Source organism: Monodelphis domestica, chromosome 2, assembly GCF_027887165.1.
Source record: "Monodelphis domestica isolate mMonDom1 chromosome 2, mMonDom1.pri, whole genome shotgun sequence".
Lineage (NCBI taxonomy): Eukaryota > Metazoa > Chordata > Mammalia > Didelphimorphia > Didelphidae > Monodelphis > Monodelphis domestica.
In genome coordinates, this window is record NC_077228.1 from 279,609,951 (window position 1) to 279,631,609 (window position 21,659).

At 34.2% G+C, this 21,659-nt stretch overlaps 1 protein-coding gene across 7 annotated transcripts in view; it reads right to left on the bottom strand.

Annotated features, from left to right (window-relative positions):
* Positions 1 to 21,659, bottom strand: part of KIF6 (kinesin family member 6) — a 495,811-nt gene that overhangs the window by 363,596 nt on the left and 110,556 nt on the right. For all 7 annotated transcript variants that reach the window (XM_056818172.1, XM_056818176.1, XM_056818171.1 and 4 more), the window contains one exon: positions 17,606 to 17,715. In XM_056818172.1, coding sequence (XP_056674150.1) covers positions 17,606 to 17,715 — 110 coding nt within the window. The remainder of the gene's footprint in view (positions 1 to 17,605; positions 17,716 to 21,659) is intronic.

Consider the following 21,659-nt stretch of genomic DNA (forward strand, 5'->3'; position numbering starts at 1 on the left):
CTAAAGAAACTATGGTACATGAATGCAAATGAATATTAATATGCTGTGAGGAATAATGAATGTGATAAATACAGAGAAGAATTGGAAGATCTACCATATAGCTTAAGATCTTCATAAAGGACAGATTTGGACAATGATATTGAAGTATGTTCAATGAGCAAAAATATTATACAGATTCATTGATATGAAAAAATAAAAAGAAATTCAAAAAGAGAAAAATGTAGCAATTAGACTAATAATGTATGAAATGATGCAGAGTGAAATAAACAAAGCCAAGAAAACAATGTACATGACTGCAACAATGTACATGGAAAGATCACACAGACAGAGAGATATATACAGGTACATGCAAATCAAAAGTGAACTTTGCAAAAGTATAAAGAACAAGCATGGCTTAAAATATAGAGATATAAGAAGACATTTCCATTCTACCCCTTTGCACAAGTGGGAGGTCTACAAGTGTTTCACATTGCACATGTCTTCAGACTTTTTAAATATATGATCAGTTAAGTTGAATTATTCCCCCTTTTCTTCTTTTTGTCTTTGAAAAAATACTCTTTTAAATACAGCATTGCTTTTCAGGGGTAGAGGAAGGGGAAGGGTACTCAGGAAACTATGATGATATCAATAAAAACTCATTTAAAAACAAACAAAAAAAACCCTTTAACTAAATGTGAAAATGTCTTTGAAAATCATCTGAAGAAGTGAAATGATGTCAGACAGAAAGTTTACTTTACAGGGTAGTTGCCTCCAGGAATCATCTATTAATTATCAACCCAGTTGAGATTGGGGGGCAGGGTTTTTCCAGAAATTGGAGCCTGCATCTTTCTAGCATATTTCTCCTAGAAGAGGCCTCAGCTTTGGCTTTATCCTTGATCAGTTTTCCTTTCCATTCCCCCTTTGATTAGTGTAGAGCTTTCTAGCTTTTAAGGGTACAAAGAATGTTGGATTTTCCATCTTCCTATCAGTGTCCTAAAAAGAGTCCTCAGATTATCTGATGAGTGTCTGCATCATCTGGAGTCAAGAACAGATGAGGTCCATAACCCTACAAAAAGTCTAGCAGAGTAATTACCCCTTTCCTAAGAGGAACTTCTTGAGTACTCCATGAACGGGAGAAAAGTAATCCCAGCAACCAAGAGCTGAGTGTGGGTTACCCCTTTGCCACGTGTACTTTCTAAGTTTGAGCCCACTTTCCTTTGGACTCTCTATGTACCTGAAGGGAGTGTGCTTCACAGACTTTGTGACAGATGTTTTGAACAAATTGTTCTTAATGTATGATCTTAGTAGATGCCCCTTTCTAAAAGCTACTTGAGGCTGGCTGACTAAACTGATCCAAAACAATATTGGAAGGAAGAACACCAGTAGGGGCTTAAGCCTTTGGCCCTGGAGAAATAACCCCTGAGGGCAACCTTGAGGAGGAAATGAAAGTGGCCAATTCTGAAACTTACCTGTTAGAATGGGAATTGGGGAAAGGATCCTCAAAACTTGTGTGGGCTACATACATAAAAACACACAATGATTATTATCACTAGCTAAGAAATTCATTCCAACATATTCTCTAGAAAATGTACTTATTTCATCAGTATCTACCACCCAGTGACTGTTCTTCTTGTTCCTTTTACAGACTTGCCACCCCTTGTCTGTACCTTTTTCAGTAGGTGATCCCTGTTCTGCACCTGGAATACTCTTTCCTCACTTCTGTCTCCTGGCTTCTTTCAAGATTCAGATCAAACCTCACCTTCAAGAGCTTCCCTGGACACCTATCCCTAACCCCAGCAGATAGTTCTATTGCCTTTCCTCTGAGAGTACCTTCCAGTTTGCATTATCTATATCTTTTCTATATAGTCCATGCATAATGTCTCAATCTTTCTAAAATAAGCTTTCTGAAGGAAGAACAATTCTTTTTGCCTTTGTATCTCCAGTGTTTAGTGCAGGGCCTGGTATATAGCAAGCACTTAATGCAGACTGAATGACTGAAGGAGAAAATTCAGTGTTTACTTTTATACAAAGATATCAGGAAAGAACGAATAAGCAGAAATGTCCAGTAATTTACACGCCACGAATCACTTTTAGGTAACTGGGAGCCAGAAGTCTGAGGATCCAGAAATACCTGGATAAAGAAGTAGGGATGGCTGACTAGGAATACTGTTGCTGCTTCTTCCCTTCTTTCTCTAATTATACATAAGAGAGGCAGGAGAAGGCATAACAGATATGGATAAGGGTTAGTACTCCAAGGGCTACAAAGCTGTATGATATTTCCAACAAATTTCTAAATTTTCAGACAAATGTAATACTGCTTCAAATTTCCTTCTTTCTTCTTTTTCAATTTAGAACTGGTCAGGGATAGTAGGGAGTTGGAAATGTGAAGTAGCAACAGCAGAAATTAGGGTTCCAGTAAAATGGGCCCCAAGACACATAAAATCTCTTAGCATTATAAAGAATTCATTAGCTTTCACTTGGAAACACAAAAACTGCACCTTTTGACATCCAACAAGAGAACATATAACTCTTTTACTTTTGGTAACACATTTTAGTTAAAAACAAAGCACAAAAAAAAACAATATAGTAATGCAAGCAAAATAGAGTTTAATCACATCCCAAAGGATGCTGTTAGAACGATCCTCAGAATCTAAAAAGGTCTGTATGCTACTTTAAAAAAAGAGTCTATACTAAGTATATGATATAGTAAGGTGACTATTTTCAACAGGGTCAAGATGAGTAGCTATATTCATTACCTCATGAGACATACTTAGATTCAAATTGCAACTTCTTTATATAGCATATAACATAAAGAGTTGGCAAATATAAATTTTTTTCAACTTAAATTGCGGAAATTAAAATGGATTCATTATAAATAAATATATATATGTAATATGTTTACATATATACATATGCATATAATATATGCAATGTATGTATTATATAAGGCCCGATGTTTATATAAAGCTTTAAGATACTCACAAACAGCATAGATATATGTATAGATATATGTTTATATGTGTATGTATAAGTGTGTATATATATATATATATATAGTCTGTAATATATATTTTTCAAAAGTATGCCTTTATAGATGTGTGTGTCAGTATGGAAAGAGGGGCAAGAAGGGAAAAAAGGAAAGAAAGAGGGAAGGAGCAAAGGGAGAAAAGAAGAATGCTTGGAAGAGGAACCTGTCTTTTTTGGTTTCTCCAATTATTTAGATCTGACTATACATTGAAAAAGTGTTTTATAATTACATTCATGTAAAGGGTGTGAGTGGAATATGATGGTATGATATAAAAGAATAAAATTGAGGCATGAGAAAGAGGAATGCATTGAGAGGAAGGGGAAGGGAAAGTAGAATGGAGTAAATTATGGCACGTAAAAAAAGCATGAAAGAGCTTTTATAGTGGACGGGAAGATGGAGGAAGTGAGGAAAGTAGCATGTGAACCTTATTCTCATTGGAATTGGTGCAATGAGGAAAGAATGTGCACGGTCATTAGGATATAGAAACCTATCTTACCTTTTAGGAAAGTAGGAGGGGATGGGAATAAGGGAAGGTGGGTAGGGCTGATAGAAAAGTGGGCAAATTGGAGGAAGTGGTGATCAGAAACTAAACAGGGGGAGATAAGATGGGAGAGTAAAACACAGTTATCATAACAGTGCAAAATTTTTTACATGTCTCTCTAATAAGGGCCTCATTTCATAAATATAGAGAAGAATGAGTTGAATGTAAAAGAATACAAGTTATTCCCAATTGAAAAATGGTCGAAGGATATGAACAAGCAATTCTCATTCAAAGTAATTAAAACTCTCCATAGATATAAAAAAAATGCTCTAAACCACTGTTAATCATAGAAAGTCAAATTAAAACAACCCTGAGGTACCACCCCACACCTATCAAATAACTATTATAACAGAAAAAAGAAAATGAAAACACTTGGAAGAGGGTGGGAAAATTGCGAGAGGGGAATGATTCATCCATTCTGGAGATCAATGTGGATCCTAAGCCCAAAGGGCTATAAAATAGTATATACCCTTTGACTCAGCAATACCATTAATAAGTTTGTTTCCCAAAGAGATAAACAAACCAAAAGGGGAAGAGACTATGTGTACAACAATATTTAAAGCAGTTCTCTTTATAGGAGCAAAGAATTGGAAAATGAGCACATTCCCATCAATTAGAGAATGGCTGAGTAAGTTATATGATTAAAATGAAATACTATTGTGCTGTAAGAAAAGACTAGCAGGAGGAGCTCAGAAAACTTTGAAATACTGACACAACCAAAAGCAAAATAAAATTAGCAGAACTAGGTGAACACTGTACACAGTGATAGGAATACTATATAATCAACAACTATGAATGGCTTAGCTATTCTCAGCAATATAATGATCGAAAATAATCCTAAAGGATGTGATTTAAAAAATGCCATCTGCTTCCAGAGAAGGAATTGATGGAGTCTAAATCTAAACCAAAGGAAACTGTTATTATTTTCTTAATATTATTTTGTTTCATTTTCCTTTCATAAAAGGATCAATATAAAAATATTTTACATGATTATACATGTAAAATCTATATGAGACTGCTTAGCATTTCAGGGAATGGGGGAGAAAGGGAAGGAGAGAATTTGGGGCTCAAACTTCTTTTTAAAATATTGGAAACTGTTTTTACATGAAATTGGGGAAAATTAAATTAAATTAAAAATAAATAATTATATTTATGTAGTTCCTGGTTTGTTTTGAAGGTATTTTATTTTACCTGTGGTTATCTTAAATGGAGTATCTATATTTCTTCTTGCAGGTCTTTGTTAGTAATATGCAAAAATGCTGATTTACAAAATTACTGATAGTTTCAACTAAGTTTTTAGTGAATCCCTAGGATTTTCCACATACACCATCATATTTTCTATAAAAAGAGATAGTCTTATTATTTCTTTGCCTATTCTGATTCCTTTGATTTCTTTTTCTTTTCTCATTCCTCTTGCCAGTGTTTCTAATACTATGTTAAATAACATTGGTGATAATGGGAATCATTGTTTCATTCCTGATCTTATTGGGAAAGCTTCTAGCCTATCTCCGATGGTTTTAGATAGATGTTTGAAATCATTTAAAGAAAAATCTCACTAATACCTATGCTTCCCAAATGTTTTTAATAGGAATGAGTATCATATTTTATCAAAGACTTCTTTTACATCTATGAATATGATCATATGATTTGCATTATTAATCTGAGCAATTATGTTGATAGTTTTCCTTATATTAAACCATCACTGTATTCCTGGTATAAATCCTGTTTGGTTGCAATGTATAATCTTTGTGATGTTATAGTCTCCTAGCTAGTATTTTATTTAGGATTTGTGCATCCATATTAATTATATTTTTTATTATTTTATTAATTTTTTATTATTATAATATAAGATGTTATGATATATTATAATATATTTCTATAATAATAAATATTATATATTTTATATAATACATAATAAATTATTATTAATAATTAATAAAATTAGTTTATAATTTTCTGTTATTGTTTTTGCTCTTCCTGGTATACATATCAGCTCCATATTTATTTTATAAAAGAAATTTGACAAAACTTCTTTACCTTTATTTTAAATAATTTATTAAACATTGGAAGTAGTTAATTTTTAAATGTTTGGAAGAATTAACTTGTTTATCCATCTGGCCCTGATGCTTTTTTAGATTTGAAGAGGTATAAAAAAATGTTAGGAAGTGCCTCTATGGAGAGTCGACTAATGAATTGATGAAGGAGGTATGGTAGGATTGTTCAGCATCAACAACTCAGTTGTGATTGTGTAACAGAAATTTGTGGAGGGTATAAACAGAATGTTTGTATGATTTTCTCTGTCCTCTTTCAGTGGTATGTGTGTATGGAATATTATTATGCCTTAAGAAGTGATAATTTATATGGAAAGCTGGAAGATTTTTATGAATTGAAGCAGAGAAAAAAGAGCAAACTTGGAGAACAATTTACATAAAGAAGTCCTAGTAGAGAAGATAACTTTGAAAGCCTGTAGGCACAATGCTCAATAGGGAATCCAAAGTAATGAAGGGGAAATATAACACTCACTTCTTGATAGAGAGGCAATGAATTACACTTTTGGACAGTTTCCTCACCTGAAATTTTTCTATACTAGTATAGGAATAATATAGGAACTAGTCTACTAGTATAGCATGCTATACTAGTATAGGAAATTTCATGTGAGGAAACTCTGCCCAACAATACAAATTAACATCTGTTCTGTAATTCACTAATCTTAGAATCTTAGAGAATGAATTAAAAATCCCCAGTTGAAAACTAAATTAGAGAACCAAAAAATTAAAGGAGAAATGAATAAAATAGAAAGTAAAAGAACTATTGAATTAAAATGAGACTAGAAGCTTGTATTTTGAAAAAAACATAAAATAGAAAAAGTACTGATCTATTTAATAAAAAAAGGAAAGAAGAAAACCAAATGAACAGTATCCAAGATGAAAAGGGAGACCTCACTTCTAATGAAAAGGAAATTAAGGCAATCATTAAAAATTATTTTGCCCAATTATATGGCAATAAATATGGCAATCTAGGTGATATGGATGAATATTTACAAGAATATAAATTGCCTAGATTAGCAGAAGAAGAAATAGAAAATTAAATAATCCTATATCAGAAAAAGAAATTGAACATGCCATCAAAGAACTCCCTAAGGAAAAATTCCCAGGGTTTGAAGGATTCACAAATGAATTGTATCAAACATTCAAAAAACAACTAATCCTAATACAATACAAACTATTTGACAGAATAAGCAAAGAAGGAGTTCTACCAAATTCCTTTTATGACACAAATATGGTACTGATTCCAAAGCCAGGCAGGTCAAAAACTAAGAAAACTATAGGTGGATCTCTTTAATGAACATAGATGCAAAATTTTAAATAGAATATTAGCAAAAAGACTCAAGCAAGTGATCACAAGAGTCATTCATTATGATCAGGTGGGATTTATACTGGGAATGCAAGGATGGTTTAATATTAGGAAAACTATCCAAATAATTGACCACATCAGCAAGGAAACCAACAAAAATCACATGATTATCTCAGATACAGAAAAAGCCTTTGACAAAATACAACACTCATTCCTATTGAAATCACTAGAAAGTATAGGAATAGAAGGGCCTTTCCTAAGAATAATAAACAGTATATATCTAAAACCATAAGAAGGTATCATCTGCAATGGGGATAAATTAGAAGCATTTCCAATAAAATCAGGAGTGCAACAAAGATCCTCATTATCACCACTATTATTTAACATTTCACTAGAAACACTAGCAGTAGCTATTAGAGAAGAAAAATAAATTGAATAGGCAATGAGAAGACCAAGCTATCACTCTTTGCAGATGATATAAATGATCTACTTAAGTAATCCAAGAGAATCCACCAAAAAGCTAGTGAAAATAATCCACAACTTTAGCAAAGTTGCAGGTTACAAAATAAACTCACAAAAATCATCAGCATTTCTATATATTTTCACCACATCTCAGCAGCAAGAGTTAGAAAGAGAAATTCCATTTAAAATCACCCTAGACAATATAAAATACTTAGGAATCTATCTGTGAAGATGAATACAGGAACTATTTGAACACAACTACAAAACATTATCCACACAATTAAAACTACATCTAAAAAATTGGAAAAAACATTCATTGTTCATGGATAGGACAAGCTAACATAATAAAAATGACAATCCTATCCAAATTAATTTACTTATTTAGTGCCATACCCTTTAAACTACCAAGAAACTTTTTTTACTGAATTGGAAAAAACTATAACTGTAGCATACCAGGCATATTAGCCTGGCATCTTGGATGTATTGATAATGTATCTTGTGTATTCATTTACCAGACTCATGGTCATGTTACTATTGCATTGCTGAATCTTCAGTCCAAAGGACAAGAGAATTCCTGAGCAGAACTTTACCGGCCACAGTGTCCTAGCTCATGCCTTGTCAGACCATATTCCTTTCCAAGTCACATGTTGAATTAATCTCCTCCTCTTTGATTTCGTGATTGTCAATTCAACCAATATTAAAACCTATGCCATGTCACATATTCACTAATCACCTTCCACCCCACATTCCTAAAATCTCCAATAAAAGTTGGGGAACACGTGTGAGCTTCTTCTTGCTTCTCATACTTCTCATTGCTTGCTCTCTTGCTCATGAGAAGTATTACTGGAGATCGCTGAAAACCACATGTTTTAACTTGTTGTCTCCGAGTCTTTATTCCTACTTTTCTCCCTCTATCTCTATTCTATTCATCCATTTTCCTTTAGTCTCCATTCTCCTTCTCAGGTCACCACACACAAGTGAGTTGTGTAGGAACTGCAGGTGGCTCCTACAATAACAACGTTCATTTGGAAGAACAAAAAATCAAAACATCAAGTGAAATATTGAAAAAAATTATGTGAAGGAAGGTGACCTAGCAGTACCAGACCTCAAACTATACTATAACGCAGCATTCATCAAATCAATATGGTACTGGCTAAGAGACAGAAGGGAGGGTCAGTGGAATAGCCTTGGGGCAAGTGACCTCAGCAAGACAGTCTATGATAAACCCAAAGATCCCAGCTTTTGGGACAAAAATCCACTATTTGACAAAAACTGCTGGGAAAATTGGAAGACATTAGTTTAGGTTTAGATCATCATTTAATACCCTACACCAAGATAAACTCTGAATGGGTGAATGACTTGAATATAAAGAAGGAAACTATAAGTGAATTAGGTGAACACAAAATAGTATACTTGTCAGATCTTTGGGAAAGGAAATATTTTAAGACCAAGCAAGAATTAGAAAAAATTACAAAATGTAAAATAAATAATTTTGATTACATCAAATTAAAAAGGTTTTGTATGAACAAAACCAATGCAACAAAAAATTAGAAGGAAAGCAACAAGTTGGGAAAAAATCTTCATAACAAAAAACTGACAAATTTATAAAGTGCTAAATCAATTGTACAAAAAAATCAAGCCATTCCTCAATTGATAAATGGGCAAGGGACATGAATAGGCAACTTTCAGATAAAGAAATAAAAACTATTAGTAAGCACATGAAAAAGTGTTCTAAATCTCTTATAATCAGAGATATGCAAATCAAAACAACTCTGAGGTATCACCTCACACCCAGCAGATTGACTAAATTGACAGCAAAGGAAAGTAATGAATGTTGAAGGGGTTGTGGCAAAGTCAGAACATTAATGTACTGCTGTTCGAGTTGTGAATTGATCCAAACATTCTGAAGGCAATTTGGAACTATGCGTAAAGGATGCTAAAAGACTGTCTGCCTTTTGACCCAGCCTTAGCACTGCTGGGCTTATACCCCAAAGAGATAATAAGAAAAAAGACCTGTCCAAGAATATTCATAGCTGTGATCTTTGTGGTGGCAAAAAAATTAGAAAATGAGGGGATGCCCTCCAATTGGGAAATGGCTGACCAAATTGTGGTGTATGTTGGTGATGGAATACTATTGTGCTCAAAGGAATAATAACCTGGAGGAATTCCATGTGAACTGGAATGACCTCCAGGAATTGATGCAGAGTGAAAGGAACAGAACCAGGAGAACATTTTACACAGAGACTGATAGACACAATCAAATGTAATGGTCTTCTCTATAGTAGCAATTCTGAAGGACTTAAGAGAAAGAAGACTATCCATATTCAGAAGAAGATCTGTGGGAGTAGAAACACAGAAGAAAAATTGCTTGATCACATGGGTCAATGGAGGTATGATTGAGGTTATAGACCCTAAATGATCACCCTTATGCAAATATCAATAATATGGAAATAGTTCTTGACATATCTAAAACCCAGTGGAATTTTATATCCTGTATGGAAGGGGTTTGGGGGGTGAGGGAAGGGAAAGAACATGATTTTTGAAATCCTGGAAAAAATATTCTAAATTATCCAATTAAATAAAAATTTTAAAAAAATTTAAAAGAGTTTTTGGAAAATAAATAAATAAATAAATGCATTAGAAACCACCTGAGGTCTGGACCCCAGGTGAAGAATCTCAGCTCCAAGAGCATACTTAACATTTTCTTTCTTGAAATCCAGGGCTCACTTGATTTCTATAACATAGGATTCTTCTGGGTTTTTTCCTACTCTTCCAGCTCTATTTCTTATTAACTTCACTCAATTATCCCACTCTTTAATTATGAATAATTACAAAACTGAATCCTTAAGTTAGCCATTCTCATGATTTCCTCATTCTTCTGCTAATGCCCTCAAATATATGTCTAATAAAGGCTTATTGACTGACTCCAGCCTTGTTCTAAACTCTAGTCTTACACTTTCAGGTGTTTATGAGCCATTTCTATCATTACTTTGAAGTTAGCACATCTAAAACACAAATTACTCAAACAAACTAAATTTAAATGTATCTTTTCTGACAATTGTGCAATAATTCTCTGTTTCCCAAAATCAAAAACAATTTTACTCTTTGGCTCTTTCTGGCTCTTCCCTCTCTTTTATTCCCTAAAGTCAAAGGCAAGACCCATTAATTTTTCCACTGTAGCATCTGTTAGATAACTCTCTGATTCGTTTTCCCCATTAGGGGAACTTGATAGGACCCATTATCCTTTATATAGATTATAGAAATAGCTGCTTATCTAATCTTCCTGCCTTCAGTTTTTCTTTACTGTGGTCTGTTCTAAACAAAGATAGCATTTCTTATAATACTGTTGTCATTATGTCACTTCTTTGAATAAAAGCCTACAATGACTTTTTATTTCATGTTGGATCAAGTCTAAATATCACAATCGACATTCAATACTTTCTATCAACTGAAATGACTGCCTATCCTATTTCCTATTATTCCTTAAAATGCTCTTCTTTTTGTGATTGTAATGATTGATTATAAATGTACAAACATATATATGTGTCTCTATAAATATATCTAAATACATAAAACACTTTACAGTTACAAAAAATGTAACAGGATATTCAGTTTGATCCTCACAACAACCTGAGGAGATAGGTAAATCAAGTATTACTATAGCAGTTTTTTACAGTTGAATATGTTGAGATTCAAAGAAATCATTTATCAGGGCCATATGGTAGCAGCAAGAGTAACATAAAATACTATCTCCAAATAAAGTCCTTTTTTATTTATATTATATAATTTTTCTTACCTGAAGGTTATTTATGAAGATAGTATGAATGATATAGTTTACTTTCTGAATGACAAAATGGAAGTGGTCACTAACATGATTTTTATATATATATAATGATGGTTTAGGGATATTCAGTAAGAAAGACTGCTATAAAAATAGTCATCTTCTACATTGCTTTTGATCTATTAAGGTAATACATTTAAATAATTTGAATTGAACCCATCAATAATCATATGAAAAGATGTTCTAAACCACTCTTGATTAGAAAAATACAAAATAAAACAATTCTGTGGTACCACTTCAGACCTATTGGATTGGCCAATATGGAAGTAAAGGAAAGTGGTAAATGTTAGAGGTGATGTGGCAAAATTGGGACAGTAATGCATAGTTGGTAGAGTTGTGAACTGATACAACCTTTCTGGAGGGCAATTTGGAACTATGCCCAAAGAACTATGAAACTGTGATCCACAATGACACATGTGAAACCCAGAGGGATTTTGTGTGGGCTATGGGAGGGGGTTTGGGAGAGAGCAGGGAAAGAACATGAATCTTGTAACCATGGAAAAATATTCTAAATTAATTAAATAAAATTTTCAAAAAAAAAAGTAGGGGGCAGCTAGGTTGCTCAGTGGATTGAGTTTCAGGCCTAGGGACGGGAGGTCCTAGGTTCAAATCTGGCCTCAGACACTTCCCTGCTGTGTGACCCTGGTCAAATCACTTGACCCCCATTGCCTAGCCCTTACCACTCTTCTTCCTTGGAGCCAATACACAGTATTTACTCTAAGATGGAAGGTAAGGGTTTTAAATAAATACCAAAAAAAAGAAAAGTAGATAGGTCTGGGGAAAAAAAAAAACTGTGATCCATTACTGAATCTGCATCCCAAAGAGATAATAAAAAAAAGGGGAAAGGACCTACTTATGCAAAAATATAGCAGCTCCTTTTGTGGTGGCAAAGATTTAGAAATTAAGGAGATGTCCATCAGTTTAGGAATGGCTGAACAAATTGTAATACATGTTGGTAATGGAATACTATTGTGCTATAAGAAATAATAAGATGATTTCAGAAAAAAAAAGGTGTAAATTCTGTGGAAACTAACACAAGAGAAATAAGCAGAACTGGGAGACTACTGCACAAAATAACGGCAATATTGGACAATGATGAGGTGCAGTCAAGATGGCAGCTTAGAGGCAGCAAAAGTTCAGTCCTCCTCAAAACCCTTCATCACAGATTAAAAACAAAATGCTTTGAGGGAACTGAAAACCAAATCTAACAATAGGACAGAGCTAGGGAATCCTCCTCCTGGACTCAACTTAAAAGGCATGCCCCCCACACCTCCCAAAAAGCCTGAATTCTAGAACACTTGGGTTTAAGGGGAAGGAAGAAGGAAGGTCCAAGGACCCCTCCATCACCTATAGTGCTGAGCCTCCAGCAGTGGCTAGAATGTCTGGGCAGGCAAGGGCATTAGTCCAGGGGGAGTACCTTGCTGGCACCGTTGTGCTAGGCCCAAGGAATTGAACACAGGCAGTGGGGAGGCAGCTGGAGGAGAAGCTCAGAGAAGGTAGCCTAGTTGCAGCAAAGACACTTAATCTTAACCCTCTCTCCCTCCCCCCCTGCCCACTTTCTCGAGGATTTGGCCTCAGGGCACATCTAGCTTTGCAGGTTAACTCCTCCCTGGCTTAATCTTATCAATAGGGCAGATAAGAAGCCTTCAGAGGGCAGGGAAGCTCAATCTCCAACACACCTCCTCCAGACTCCTCTAAGAGCCTTGCTGACTAAGCTCCAAGGACAAAGGCTGCAATCACTACAGGCTACAACCTTCATAACAGGGCAGGAAGCCTGGCTTCTTTTCAGTTTCTGCTGCCTGCTGGGGAAGATTTGACTTCAGGGCTCAATACCATCAACCTAATCTGACCAATCAGAAAAGCAGAGAAGAAGCCCCTTCAGGACAGAATAACCCAAACCCACAGATCCAGAACATAATCAAAGGAGCAAGATTACAGACAATTACAGGGGGAAGAAGGAGAAAATATGAGTAAACAACAGAAAAAGAAAAAAGAAATTACAATCGACAGCTTCTATCTAGGCAATGAACAAAGAGCAAATGAAACAGAGCAGGACCAAGGAACACCAAGCAGAAACACAGAAACTCCAATGAGTTGGACACAGACTTTGAAAGAACTCAAAATACAATTTAAAAGATAATTAAGAAAGGCTGAACACAACTGAGAAAAGAAATTAAAAAGCAAAATAAGTCATCTGGAAACAGAAAATGGTGTCTTGAAAGCCAAAATTGTGACTCCTGTCTTCTTTTTCTCAGTTGATGCCCATTAGATTTTGCTCCAGCCTTTTACCTTTAGCCTATGTGTATCTACCTTCCTCATGTGTCTTTCTTGTAGACAACGTATGGTAGGATTTTGGTTTCTAATCCACCTTGCTATTTGCTTGCATTTTATGAGTGAGTTCATTCCATTCACATTCAGAATTATGATTACCAGCTGTGTATTTCCCAACGTTTTAATTTCCACTCCTAGTCCTGTCCGCTCTTCTTTTGCTATTTTCTTCTACATCAGTGTTTTGTTTTTAATCAGTCCCTCTATTTCCTACCCTTATTTTGCTTCCCTTCCCCTCCCACATCTTATTCCCCTCTTATTTTTCTTAGGGTCTTTTTAAAGTACCTCCCACACTGTCCCTGCCTTTTATTACTATCCTCCCCACCAGGCTATTTGTTAACCTTCTATTTATCTATTGGGTGTGACTCAATTCTCTGCCCCAAATGGATCTGATTTTTCTTCCCTCTTTGAGTCAATTTCAATGCAAGTAAGAATTAAATATTTGCTGTCTCTAACCTCTTTACCCTTGCAGGGTATTGGTGTTCTCCCCCCACTCCCACCATGTGTTATGAATTATAAATTTCCCCAATTTTGTCTCTTTTCTCATTTCTATTAGTATTAGCCTCTTTTAACCTCTAATTATATATATATATATATATATATATATATATATGCCATTTCTTCCTATACAGTTTGTCTTTGTTCCATCTAAGTATAATTCTTCTAGCCACCCAGGTGATAACAATTTTTAGCAATTATCAATATCCTCTTTTCTTATAGAGATACAAATCATTTTAACTTAAAAAAAAGGTGGGTTTTTTTCCCCCCTTTCCTAATAACCTTTTGGTGATTCTCTTGAGTTCTGTGTTTGGGCATCAAATTTTCTGTTTAAGTCCAGTCTTTTCTTTATGAATACTTGGAAGTCTTCTATTTCATTATCTTTTGGGGGGAAAATTTCTTTTTTCCAAAAATGATCACACGAGGAAATGTAAAAATGGAGACTTGAATCCAGGACTCCATTTCCCAGGAGTCCTTGCTCACTTCCCAAAATGCCTTGTAAGCTCACCTGGGCTGAGAGTGAGATGGGGTATTTAACCTGGCTATAAAGGTTACTGGGCCTCTTTTCCTACTTCCACTTCAGAGCAGACACATCCTTTTGTGTTGTAGGTGAGGTTGTCTAGGCCTCTCTGGGCCTAGACATGTGCCTTCTTATTCTGTGTTTTCACCTTTAATAAACCTCATAAAAATATAACACTCCTTGCAGAGAGAAACTAATTTCTACCTGCCTCAGTTTCCCCAAAATTTTAACTTTTACAGTTAAATGACCATACTTTGCCCTGTAAGAATACAGTCAATTTTACTGGGTAGTTGATTCTTGGTGATAAAATCACCCTAGACAATAGAAAATACTTAGGAATCTATCTGCCAAGACAAACACAGGACTATATGAACACAACTACAAAACACTCTCCACACAATTAAAACTAGATCTAAACAATTGGAAAAACATTGATTGCTCATGGGTAAGACAAGCTAACATAATAAAAATGACCATCCTACCTAAATTAATTTACTTATTTAGTGTCATACCCATTGAACTACTGAAAATTTTTTTTACTGAATTAGAAAAAACCATGACAAAGTTCATTTGGAAGAAAAAAGATCAAATATATTCAGGGAAATAATAGAAAAAAAATGCAAAGAAGGTGGCCTTGCAGTCCCAGATCTTAAACTTTATTATAAAGCAGTGGTCATCAAAACAATATGGTACTTGTTAAGACACAGAAAGGAAGATCAGTGGAATAGATTTGTGGTAAGTGACCTCAGCAAGACCATCTATGATAAACACAAAGATCCCAGCTTTTGAGACAAAAACCCACTACTTAACAAAAACTGCTGGGAAAATTGGAAGACAGTATTGGAGAGATTGGGTTTGGATCAACATGTCACATCCTACACCAAGATAAATTCAGAATGGGTAAGTGACTTGAATATAAAGAAGGGAACTGTAAGTAAATTAGGTGAACACCGAATAGTATATATGTCAGATCTTTGGGAAAGGAAAGATTTTAAAACCAAGCAAGAGCTAGAAAAAATAAAAAAGTAAAATAAATAATTTGATTATATCAAATTAAAAAGTTTTTGTACAAACAAAACCAATACAACCAAATTATAAGGGAAGCAACAAATTGGGAGACAATCTTCATGACAAAACCTCTGACAAAGGTCTAACTACTCAGATTTATAAAGAGCTAAATCAGTTGTACAAAGAATCAAGCCATTCTCCAATTGATAAATGGGCAAAGGGCATGAATAAGCAGTTTTCAGATAAAGAAATCAAAATTATTAATAAACACATGAAAAAGTGTCCTAAATCGTTTACAATCAAATATATGCAAACCAAAACAACTCTGAGGTATCACCTCACACCTAGCAGATTGGCTAACATGACAGCAATGGAAAGTAATAAATGCTGGAGGGGGATGTGGCAAAGTCAGGACATTAATGCATTGCTGGTGGAGTTGTGAATTGATCCAACCATTCTGGATGGCAATTTGGAACTATGCCCAAAGGGCGCTAAAAGACTGTTTGCCCTTAGATCCAGTCATAACATTGCAGGTTTATACCCCAAAGAGATAATAAGGGAAAAAAGCCCTGTCTAAGAATATACCTAGTTGAGCTCTTTGTGGTGGCAAAAAATTGGAAAATGAGGGGATGCCCTTCAATTGGGGAATGGCTGAACAAATTGTGGTATATGTTGATGATGGAATGCTATTGTGTTCAAAGGAATAATGAACTGGAAGAATTCCATGTGAACTGGAATGGCTTCCAGGAATTGATGCAGAGTGAAAGGAGCAGAACCAGGAGAATATTATACACAGAGACTGATATACTGTGGTACAACTGAATGTAATGTTCTTCTGTATTAGTAGCAATGCAATGATCCAGAATAATTCTGAGGAACTTATGAAAAAGAACACTATCCACATTCAGAGGAAAAACTGTGGGAGTAGAAACACAGAAGAAAAACAACTTCTTGATCACATGGGTCGAGGGAAATATGATAGGAAATATTGACTCTAAATGATCACCCTAGTGCAAACATCAATAATATGGAAATAGGTTTTGATCAAGGACACATACAAAACCCAGTGGAATTGGGTGTTGGCTGGGGGGATGGAGGGAGGGAAAGAACATGGTTCTTGTAACCAAGGAAAAATATTCTAAATTGACTAATTAAATAAAATTTTCAAAAAAAATATTGGACAATGATTATCTGTGAAAACTTGGCTACTCTCAGCAATAGGACAATCTGGGTTCTGGGATAATCCTGAAAGATTCAAGATGGGGAATGCTCTTCACCTCCAGAGATAGAACTGTTACAGTTGTCTTTCACATCAGTGTATTTTTTGTTTTATTTTGGGTTTTTGGTTACGTATGACTTTGCTCTTACAACAGTGACCAACATGAAAGTTTATTTTTGATGACAATAAAAATTAAAAAAAAATTCGAACTGTTAACTATGAACAAATTACTAGTTTGTGCACAAACTCAAATAAGTAGCAAGCCATATTAAGTGTCTGAGATTGAGGTCTGTGTCTATATGTATATGTATGTGTATAAATTTATTCCAAAAATGAGATTCTTCAAGCAGATATGAATCATTTATTTACTCTTTCAGTGTATATTAGTTGTACAATAAGTAGTGAAAATTCCACCATCTGATTTTCAACTCTAGAAAAGACCTTTGGCAAGGGCTCTTTTCCTTCATATATTTTATAGCTTCCTAAAGTCTAACGAGAATATTTTATTGAGGAAAAGGGTTAAAATTAAAAAAGAAGTGCCACGTAGAAATATCTAAAAACACTATCTTCTCAGCATTCAGTGTCACAGAAAGCACATCTTGTTCTCTTTTGTATGAAATTCAGAAGAACTTTTCCCCAAGAAATCAGTTTTGAGTATTTCGGCCCTTCACAACTACTGTCCATTTATCATTACTAAAAAAAACCCTGCTAACTAGTATTAGTTAATTAAGTTTGAGAGTAGGAACTTATAAAGTTTCAAAGAAAACAATGCGATTAAACATCTGAAAGTAATTTTTTTCTTGTTTCTTTATTGTTTGACTACTCACGGCAAATCTTCTAAACTGGAGGCTTCATGTCTTGGATCCAACAGATCATAACCACATTCATTGTAGATTTCCAAATAGGAAATGTGGGTTGTATACATCTTTCTGCTGTCCTGATTGAAAAAAGAAAAAATGTAAAGTGTTATAAATAGTAATTCAATTTTCAGGAAAATTGACAAACTTATCAGTGCAGCTTCCTCATTGCCTTGTTCTCTCTCTCTCTCTCTCTCTCTCTCTCTCTCTCTCTCTCTCTCTCTCTCTCTCTCTCTCTCTCTCTTCTCTCTCTCTCTCTCTCTCTCTCTCTCTCTCTGTCTCTCTCTGTCTCTCTCTCTGGTTTACATTTTAAATTCGTGATACTTTCAAGTTGCCAGTTACCATATGTATGAAGATTTTTTTTTTAATGGCCAACACCCATGATTACAAGCAACTCTAGTCTTTTCTTTATTGGTTCCATATATATACAAAAAAAAGTCAATATACACTTAGGAAGAGTTCAACTTAGTTGAACTTCAGAATATATAATACATAATTTTTCACTTTTGAGACTTTTTAATAGAAAAGTCCCTATAAAGAAACAAATGTATACACTGTAAATGATTTTTTAAAATGCCAAATAATTACTTATTTAGAAATTGTACTAGCAGAATGGTTTCCATCTCTTCTAAAATATAGGCTATACTCATGTATATCAAGGATCCAATGCAATATACAGTCACATACTTCAGAACATAGGATTCAATACTTAATGCACTTAGTTTGTACTACAGTTGAACATAATATGGTCTCCTTATTTCATCAGGACTACTAGATCATTTTTCTTGGCTCTAATTGGCAAATCAATGACCTCTGTTACTGAATTCAGTGCTTTTTTCATGTTGGCAAAGAATTAGAAGTTGAAGAGATGCCCATCAACTGGGAAATGACTGAATAAGATATGTTTTTGTGATCAAATATTATTGTGCTATAGGAAATAGTAAGGGAGATGGTTTCAGAAAAAAACTGGGAAGATTTCTTCTGATGCAAAGTGAGTAGAACCAGGTGAACATTGTACACAGTAAGAGTAATATTGTAATGTTAATCAACTGTGAAAGACGTAGCTACTCTGATCAATACATTAATCCACAACAATTCCAAAGAGCTCATGATGAAATGTGCTATTCACTTCCAGATAGAGTACTGATGAACTGTATGTAGATTGAAATATATTTCTTTTTTACTTTATTTATCTTGTTTTTTGTCTTGCGACATGACTAATATAGAAATGTTTTGCATGATTTTACTTATATAATCTTGCTTGCCTTCTCAATGGATGTGGAGGGTAGAAGGGAGAGAATTTGGAGCTCAAAATATAAAAAGAAATAGATATGACAATAAAACTAGGAGGCAGAAGTTATCAAAAGTAAATTACTAGTCTGGGATCCTGTAGTGGTGAAGGTAAATAAAGCCTTCCATGTCTCTGTCACAAAAAAAAAATGGTTATTTTCTCTTTTCTGTGAGAACTAGCCAATAGGATAATATGATAAATAAATAACTGAATGAATACTTATAATGAGCAAACCACAAATAAAATAACATATTTACATAATGAAATAATATTTTAATGTAATAAAAATAATAATTAAGATATAAACATGGAGACATGGAAATCTTTATTTACTTCCTCCACTGCAGGATCTTCAACTATTACCTTAACTTTTCTTCCATTATTAGATTCAAAAGGTGCTTCTACGCTCCTACTTCATGTGCATATACCACTTTGCAATTTTCTTATTCTTCAGAAAAACAAAGTATTTTTCTGTCATGTGGGTATGGATGAAAGACAACTTGGTTTTCATTTTGTTTAAGATGAATTTACTGAAATATATTATGACTAGTTTGCCTATAATATTCATAGATTAAACTTTTGTGGTTTAAGGCCTTAGGTAGGCTATTCACAAGTCTTCAATAGGATGGAAGAGAGATGACTCAAGGAGAATATAGGGCAAAGAATGTAGAGAATGTAGAGAGTAGTGATCTGAGAACAAGGAGTCCTTGAACTTTAGTTCCATTGGCAGTACGACTGGTTAAAACTCTTCATCTGTGTGGATCTTAATTTTTTCAACTGTCAAATAAAGGAAGTAAAGGAAGCAAAATTTAATTCAACTGAACAAATATTTATTGAGTAATAACTACATGCAAAGTGTTATTTTAGGTCTGAGGGACATGAAGGAAAAAAGAGAAAAAAATCGCTTCAAGGAACTTACATCCTGTTGGGATAGACTATATCTGTAGATAAGTAAATACATGATAATTTGAGGAGGAAAAGGGAACTAACAACTTGGAAATATTGACAAAGTCCCTTCCATATTTACAGTTCTATGGTTCTAAATATTACTTATCTAGTATTGAGGCCACTCATCAAACCAAAATTATCAGTGACCAGCAGTTAGGGCAACTTTCATCAGGAATCCAAGAATGCAACAAAGCTGAAGGGGATAATTAACTGTATATGACAAAATCAGAATGCAAAAGTATCTTGGAAGTTTGGGACAATGGGCCAAATTTAGTAAGATCAAATTTCATGAGGTTAAATGTAAAGTCTTAGGTTAAAAAATGATTTCACAAATACAAGATAGGAGAAACATGGTTAGAAAGAAGTATATCCAAAAAAGGACTAAGGGATTTAGGGGACTAAATGATCAATAAGAATCAGTGGCATGATTCAGAAGACAAAAAGGTTAAATTGATTTTGGGTGGAATTAAGGCATTAAGCCTCCACGAACAAGATGATATGACTACTATATTATGCCTTGGTTAAGTAATGATCGGCAAGCATTTAGTAAAATCTTACCATGTGTGACTTGCTAGGCATGTAGGCAGAAAGATTAGCCTGAATTTATCCCTGCTCTCAAGAAGCTTATATTCTACTACTAAAGACTTTTACCCAAACCAATATATACAAAATAATTAAAATAGAATGGATTGGTAAAAGGCATTAGCAGTTAGGAAAAATCAAGGTCTTTATGATCAGATTAAAGCTGAATTATTGTATTCAGTTCTTGGCAGAACATTCATAACCTGGAATCTGGAAAATATTTTCAAGAGGACAACTAAGATGGTAAAATACTTTGAGTTCATGCCAAATGAAAAACAATTCAAAGAATTGGGCATTATTAGCCTGAAAAAAGAGAAGAAACAGGGGAGGCAGGATAGCTATCTTTAAGTATTTGAAGGTCTATCATGATGAAGAAGTGTTTGACTTGTTTGTTCTATTTAGTCCTAGAGGGCAGGGTAAAGATTATTATGGAAATCACAAAAAGTCAAATTTAAGCTAGATGTCAGGCAAAATTTGGCAACTATTGGAGATATTTTGAAGCTGAATGGGTTGCCTTTGGAGATTTCCTTGCATTGAACATCTTCAAGTAGAAGATGGATTCCCAATTGTCAGATATATTGGAGAAAGGATCCTTTTGGGGGTGTGAATTGGACTTGATGGCTGCTGAGCTTCTTTCTAACTCTGGAATCATAATGTTTTTTAATTTCTATTATGTAATAATGAGGCTCCCGTGTCAACTTTTGTTTAAAGGAAATGTCCATGTAGTGATACATTAAGTACCACTACATAGACATTTCCTGTATGTAGTGGTACTTAATGTAAGCCAGAAATGAGTTAGTACAATTCTATCAAGAAAATGTTATCAAAAAAGAGACTACTGGAGGAAGGGAAGGGGGTGAGGAAGACAATTTGGATCTTATAATTTCAGTAAACATATGTTGAAAATGGTTAAATTTAATTGGGAAAAAATAAAATCTCTCTTTAAAAAAAGAGAGAGATTGCTGTCTTTGGCAAATGTGTCTGTTCAAACCTACTAGATGGGACCTTAGGATATTCTAAGTTGATGAAATTAAGAATTTCAGTTTGACCCATTTTAACACTAAATTAGGAGGTAAAAGTAATAGTGATGATGAAAATCCACATTTTTATTTCCCTTTAAGATTTACAAACTATTTTCTTTCCTCAGAATCCCAAGGTAAGTAGTACAAATATCATCATCTTCATTTTACAAGTAAGGAAACT